Source organism: Penaeus monodon, chromosome 12 (assembly GCF_015228065.2).
Source record: "Penaeus monodon isolate SGIC_2016 chromosome 12, NSTDA_Pmon_1, whole genome shotgun sequence".
Classification (NCBI taxonomy): domain Eukaryota; kingdom Metazoa; phylum Arthropoda; class Malacostraca; order Decapoda; family Penaeidae; genus Penaeus; species Penaeus monodon.
In genome coordinates this window covers 22125123-22132622 of record NC_051397.1, presented here as the reverse complement: position 1 = coordinate 22132622, position 7500 = coordinate 22125123, and the positions used below count along the sequence as shown (strand labels likewise).

At 43.2% G+C, this 7500-nt stretch overlaps 1 protein-coding gene across 1 annotated transcript in view; it reads left to right on the top strand.

Annotated features, from left to right (window-relative positions):
- LOC119579372 overlaps positions 1-7500 on the top strand; it is a 32713-nt gene that overhangs the window by 24807 nt on the left and 406 nt on the right. Inside the window, 5 exon segments of the mRNA XM_037927146.1 lie at positions 799-1017; positions 1293-1444; positions 2118-2239; positions 2759-2901; positions 3668-7500. The exon segment at positions 3668-7500 is cut by the window's right edge and continues 406 nt beyond it. Coding sequence (XP_037783074.1) covers positions 799-1017; positions 1293-1444; positions 2118-2239; positions 2759-2901; positions 3668-5977 — 2946 coding nt within the window. The 3' untranslated portion in view covers positions 5978-7500.

Sequence of the window (7500 nt, the reverse complement as noted above, 5' to 3'; positions counted from 1 at the left end):
GTGTGATGTGATGTATTATTTGTTTGTGTTGTGTATATGTGTGTGTTGTGTTTGTTAGTATTTAGTGTATGTTGTATTTGTTTGTTGTTGTGTGTGTGTGTGTGATTGTATGTAGTAGTGTATTATGTGTGTTATATATATATATATATATATATATTGTGTTGATGTAGTGTATTGTGTTGATTGTTATTGTTTTTATATCCATGTTGTGTATTAGTATTATATAGTTTTGGTATATTATGTTATGTATATAGTATTAGTAGTGTGTTGAGTGTATATTATATGATTGTGTGTGTGTGTATATGTTGTGTTGTTATGTAGTGTTGTGTGTGTGGTGTGGGGGTCGGCTAGTTATAGTTATGTATTTATTATTATTTGTATTTGTTGTTATATTTTGATGATGTGTGTGTGTGTGTGTGTTTGTGTGTGTGTTGTGTGGGGTGATGTGTGTCCTTGTCGTGTGTCCTAGTATACAGTATGTAATCAAATTTAAACAGATACAGCGAGCAATAATATTCCCGTTTCGTTTTGCATGCAAATGTGCTTAATATTAATATATTATTTGATATTCAAAGCATTTCCATTACACATTTTAGAGTTGTGTTTTACCACTGAGAGAAATGAGATAAATGAATGGAGGGTTTATTGTAAAAATGTTCGAAAAAGTAGAAACGGAGACCTTCGTCACAGATATATTAATATACCGGGCTAATATGCAAAACATATTTCATATCTGTGCTCAGCCGCCCTTTTCCCCCATCCTCGGCTGCCGTCCTCACTAACGCACTCCTCCTGCAGGCGTCGCAAGTGTACCCGACGGTGATGACGCACTACCAGCCGTGGAGCAAGGCGCCCATCGTCGACGACCAGATGGTCCGCGACCAGACGCTCGAGATCCTGAGCGACGCGCAGATCACGGCGCCCGTCGTGCAGATGGCCAACCTGCACTCGAACCTCAACCAGAAGAGCTACTTCTACTGCTTCAGCCACCAGAGCGCGTTCGGCGACTACCTGGTGGTGAGTGGCGCCCACGGGCCCGTCGCTCCTCTGGGCTCTCTGCACTTAGATGAGGGCTGTGCTCAGAAGGATGGCATGTCATTAGTATTATTGAAACTGTTGTCCCATTTTTTCATGACTTCTATTGTATACAGTGCTTTTCACTTATCCTTATCACCGATATCATTTTTATTATTATTCTAACCATTACTGCTACCGGTAGCTTGATTACAATTAATATTTCGGTCACAGTACTGGTGTCCTCATCACTGTCCTCATTCGTTGTTTCGCTCTAGGACCAGGGTACAGTTCACGGGGAGGAACTGGCGTATGTGTTCGGCGCGCCCTTAGTCAGCGGCTTCAACCACTTTGGCCTCAACTACACGAGGGACGAGAAGTTTCTCTCTGAACTGGTCATGACTCTGTGGTCTAACTTCGCAAGAACTGGGTAAGCTCTGAAGAATTATTATGAATAAAGGGAGAAGTTCCTTTCCTAAATCAACAGTGCAATGTTTGTTTGCAGCAGTGAGGTAAAATTAATTCTAATTAAATTTATTTATCTTAAATTATTTGTTAATGAGTCAAGAAACAGAAGTATCCTTTAGCAGATATTTAAAGTCGAAATTACAAATAGTCTATTACTTTGTTATAGTCTACCCACTGAATCTTCTTTTATAACGTTTTCTATAATGTGAAAAGCTGAGAAAATAACTATTCGCTACCGGACTAACTACACTAATTACTGTCCTAACAGACATTATTTACACGTACTCGCATTAAACATATTTATAATGAATACTGTTCTATATTTAAATATTAGCCCTTTTGAAACGATAAAAGCGATTGCGACGATTTTGGTATCGATGGAATCCTCTTACTCTCTGCTATCCAAATATGCCAAATTATGCCCTCGCTGCTATGGGGGCCAAGAATGTAGGGATTTCGGAGGTTCCGCGGCATAATTCCTACATATGCGTGTACTAGAGGGTGAGAGGAATCATCGATACCGAAATCGTCGCGATCAGTTATGCGAAGGTATTATGAAAATTTATCCAAAATAATTCAATCTGCACATATTCTGTTACCGCAACTTGCTCACTCAAAATGTTCTCTCTTTTCAGGAGCCCAAATCTGCCTACTCCTCAGGGATTCTTAACCCCTGGAATGAACCGTTACTGGGAAGATAACCTTCAGATCATGTGGCCACAGTACCAAAAAATTACTCAAGAATATCTTAACTTAGGTAAATGATCTTCATTTAGGAACCTGCAATCTTAGTCTAAAGTATGCTTTGCAGTCCACATAATCATTGATTCGTTAAATCAGTTCGTATTTGAGATAAATCAAGTGCATATGTTCAAGGGCTGTGGGGCTATTCCTTCTACTTAGATTTAGATTAACGCGTCAGATATATCTCCTTGTCTGATGCTTCATATGTCTCTTAAACTGAATATTTTTATCTTTGCTTAACATATTTCCTACTGTCTATCTAGCTATCTGTCTATCTAGCTGTCTATCTGTCTTGCTATCTATCGATCTATCTATCTATAAACCCATTGGTCTATTTAGCTATCTATTATTCTATCTCTTACCAATCTTCCTCTCTCTCTCTCTCTCTCTCTCTCTCTCTCTCTCTCTCTCTTCTCTCTCTCTCTCTCTCTCTCTCTCTCTCTCTTCCCCCCCCCCCTCTCTCTCTCTCTCTCTCTCTCTCGTCTCTACCTTTCCTCCAGGTACCTTTTTGCTCACCCGCACCTTCCCCCAGACATGAAGGTGGTCGTCAAAAGCCACTACCGCGCGCGTACGCTCGCCGTCTGGAACCACCTGATCCCCGAGTTGGTGTCTGCCTCGTCGAAGCCGTACGTGCCGCACCAGCTCACCACCACCGCCATCACGCTCGTGCCCACGGTCGGTCTCCCGCCAGGAGGGCTGTCTCTCTGTGCGGGCATGTGTATGTGTGTGTGTGTGTGTGTGTGTGTGTGTGTGTGTGTGTGTGTGTGTGTGTGTGTGTGTGTGTGTGTGTGTGTGTGTGTGTGTGTGTGTGTGTGTGTGTGTGTGTGTGTGTGTGTTATAGTTGTTATCATTGCTATTTTTAATGTCATTATATTAATATTATCGTTGTTATTATTATTATTATTACTGTCATTACTATTGTCATTATCATTACTATCATTATTCTTTTTATTATTTTTGCTACTATTATTTTTTATAATTATGGTTATTACTTTTATGACAATTATCATCATTACTTATATTATTATCATTTATCTTATCAATACCATTATTATTATTATTAACATTATATTTATCATCATCGTTATCACTTTCATTACCATTGCCAACTTCAGTATCATCATTATTAGGATTTTGATGATGATGATGATTATTATTATTATCATTCTTCTTATTATTATCGTTATTATCATTGTTATTGTTGTTGTTTTTATCATCATCACTTTTATTATCATTTTTTTAGCAGTAGTAGTAGTAGTAGTAATAGTAGTAGCATCATTATCATTATTGTTGTTATTATTTTTTTGTGAATATTCCTTGTCCTCCCGCACACTTGGCATCGATCCTTTAGTTTGTCAAATGGCGAAATTATGCCATTAGAATGTGAATCGCTCGCTAGTTTCCTCATTGACGCTACAGCAGCTGCTCCCTTCCTCTCCAGGTGCGGCCTCGCCTTCTCTTCACGACGCCCAAGTGGAAGCCGAAGTCCACCTACAAGCCTCCAGAGACGGCCTCTGCCCCTCCACCTCCTCCTCCTCCTCCTCCTCCGCCCGCTGTGGAGCACGAGTCCCCAAGCCCTTCGGGACCCCCACCCCCGCCCGTCTACGCCGGCACGCCCATCAGCATCGTCATTCTGGTCGGCATCGCCATCCTGTTCATCAACTGCTGTGCGATGGGCGCCGTGTACTACCAGAGGGACAAGATCAAGTTCCAGTCCAAGTTCCTACGGAGGTTCCGGAGAGGCAATTCGGAGGCGGACGAGGAGGAGTGCGCGTCAGAGGCGCCCTCGCTCAGCGCCTCCGCCAAGGGGGAGAGGAAGCGCAAGAAGAGTCGCAGCGACTACGAAGTAAGCGACTCGGCCCACTCGGACTCCGTCTCACGAGCGTCGGCCGTGTCCAGGGAGTCCGGCAGCAAGAAGCGGCAGCACTCGCAGTCTTCTCGGGATGTCTCGCCTCCTTCCACGAATAAGCACCACGATGCGTCCAAGAGCTCCCACAAGAATAACCCCAGCAAGAGTTCCAAGAGCAACCACCGGCGACACAAGAGTGAGGTATCGATTTACAGTGAAATTGGACGCACAGCAGATGTCCACGTACACGCTGACGCGTCAGGTTCTCGGTCCGTGTCGAGGTCCAACAGCAAGAGGAGCCCCACGGTGAAGTTTGACACAGTGGGCTCGGGCCTCCCGCCGAAGAGCGTCACGAAGAGCACAACATCCATCTCCTCGAAGGCCTCAATTACTTCCCATGCCTCGGCAAAGAGCACAAGCTCCCGCGCGTCTGTAAAAAGCACCACTTCAGAAAAGCGCTTAAAGAAGAACGCGAGTTGCCAGAGCCTTCCGACAGCGGAATACAGCTGGGGCATCACGAAGGAAATGACGATGACGGAAAGGGACGATCCAGAGGGACATGACGACCAGAGGACACCTGTGGACCGACAGCATACAGTAGCAGCTATGCAGAAGCTTAATTACCCAAAGGTCTTACCGGACCATCCCGACGGCATACACGCCGCTACCCTTCCCAAAGTGAGGCCCCCGCCTCCGCCGCGATCTACATCTCTAACAGCTAAAGACATTCAGGAATTAGAAGAGAAAATCCATGTTGTGTACCGCACAAAAAAGAGGACTCCGAGGCGAGATGCTTCTACCGACTCGTGTGATCTTAGTGGCCTAGACGTTTATGGGGTTAGCGGGGACAAGCTTGCCTCTTCCTCTTTGTTTGGGACAGCATCTCCAGTTGCGACTGTCAGCAGATCTCGCACCAGAAAGAGTGATGGCACTGGCGATTATGGTCATAGTGCGGACTATCTTCAGCAAGGAAAAACTGCAGACTACGGCCGCCAAGGAACGTCTGTGGACTATGACAAAGCTGGAGGCAAAACAGCAGAGTATGCTCGTAAGGGAGCTACTGATCCCTATAGCAGGTATGACACTTATGAGCCGACTTATATTTACAAGGACAGCAGAGTCGCATCTGCACCAAAAAATCCTGCAACTTCAGAGATAAGCAATTCCAATAAAACTTATGAGTCGTATGGGGAAGCCAGACCTGCTCGTGTTCCCCTCGCTACATTTGGCAAAATGGGTAACCATTCACCAGGAGACGGAGCCTCCTACACCGAGCAGACGAGGCTACGTCAGAACTATGATCCAAGTATGACAATGCCGAATGCAACAGCTATTGTGACAGCTGCAGCACAGACAGCATTAGCCACGGCCACTGCGCCTGCATTTGTTGGAGCCTCTAACCCAGGGCGTTCCACCTCCAGAAACGTTGCCCCTGTGCCAGCTGCCACTCATACCTGTGCACTCCGCCAGCAGTCCTCCGTGACATCGGGATCAGACACCAGTACCGTGTACGAGCAGAGTGAGAATACTGGTACAATAAAACGCAAGAAATCCATAAAGAAAGAGAACTCCACAAACACTTCTATTTCCATTTCTACCCCGTCTACGACCCCCGCCGAAAAGCCACTAAAGGGCGTGCTTAAGCAAACGTCTGCTTATGACAAGCCAAAGCCCTTGATGGCGAAGGCGCCGGGGGCATCTCCAAGCGCCTCAGCCTCGAGCATCAGCAGCACGGAAGTCGGGAGCGATCCGAGTGGGAGCAACGCGGTAAAACACGAAGTTGCTGGTAAATCCTCCTCAATGAAGAGAGTTAACAGAGTGGCCACGCCGGGCGCCACGAGACGCAAAGGCAAAAGTGAACACCAGACCTCTACTGATGTGCAAACTGAACCGGCCAAGTGACTTTGAACTATGTTATTTTAGGGTCCCAGTATGTTTTTCATAATCATGTGAGTGAAAATACTCGCTCAAGATTTACATGAAACTTTTCACAAATGCCGTGACTCAATATTGATATTCATATCAATATTAATAGTTCTATTTTTCTAGAACTTTGTTGTTGTGCAAGAGTCCGACATGTCATGTCCTGATACTTCAATGTTGAAAGGGCATCAATGCAGGTCCGTCGGGAAATGTTTAGTGTCCTCAAGAAGGACCCATTGTGGTGGATGCAGTGTGTTCATCAGGGGAATGGGAAAAAAACTCAACATAACTTTGCAATCTTCGAACCAGTGCAATTCTGTATTTTAATGTTCCAACATGGTGCCAGACAGTCTAGTTTGGTCGAGTAACAAGTCTCATCATTTAAGTTGACTGCTGCTTCGTAAAAAAAAAATCTGGTTGTAAATATGAAACCAAACCGAGGCATTTCTACCGGTTACTTTCGATAGATTACTTTTATAGTGAAGAAACAGTCTTCCAGGAATTTCTCGAGCCAGACTTTGTTCACCTGATCTCCCGTTATCATCTTGTTCAAATCTTCTCCGAATGTTTTGAATTCAGCATCAGTCTCCAGGACTGACGACTCCGCTTGTTTTTCTGTCGGAGGGCACAGAGGGCCTTGTGCAGTGCCATTTCTTTCGTCACTTTATGGCAGGGAAGGTGTATTTTTCTAGGTTCTATAAATGTTCCCGAGCACAGATTTTTTGTATATTTTTGACAACATTCAATGATTCTCGTTTTCTATGAGCCAACGCAATTTTCCATAAAGCATTTTTAGTTTACCCAAAGTGTTCACTTGTATTGTGATGTCATGGTAAATGTATATATTTTAGCAAAAGCATTTCTTCTGTTGGTATTGACAAAGGTAAGGAAAAAACGCTATGCATTTTTAATTCCTCGTCACTTAAATCACCAAATCCTTTCATCAGTCGTTAGGCAGGTGTTTAGTGCCCTATTTCTTAGGGTCATTATGCGTACAACTTTAATTTTGTACTGTATACTCAGTGATAAAGGAAGACTTGTAATTTTTCTAATTATTTCATATTTGCTTTTCAAAACACAGTTGAAGAATTTTCCTATTATGTCTTTGCCTCATGACATTTGGTATTATATACCAATATTCTAAAGCGAACATTAGATATTTCAAGAGTCAGAATAAAATGTAAATACAGTTATGCTACAAACTTTATGGTAAACGAACAAAGTATCATGATTGATGGTATTATGATTTGACCAAATTATGGTTTAAACTTTCTGATGCTCGAATATTTTCTAATGTTAAATGACGTAACGACTGTTCATCGTGTATTATGATACGGAGGTACTTACAGTAATTACCTTTTCTCCAATGTAGTTAATATCAATATAGTTCCGTCAAACTTTCCATTGTATTTTTAGATCATATACTTTCAGTTGATTATCATCAAGTCTGTAATGAACCATTATCAATAACGTGTCCATTTGTATCAACAAAGATTTCCTCA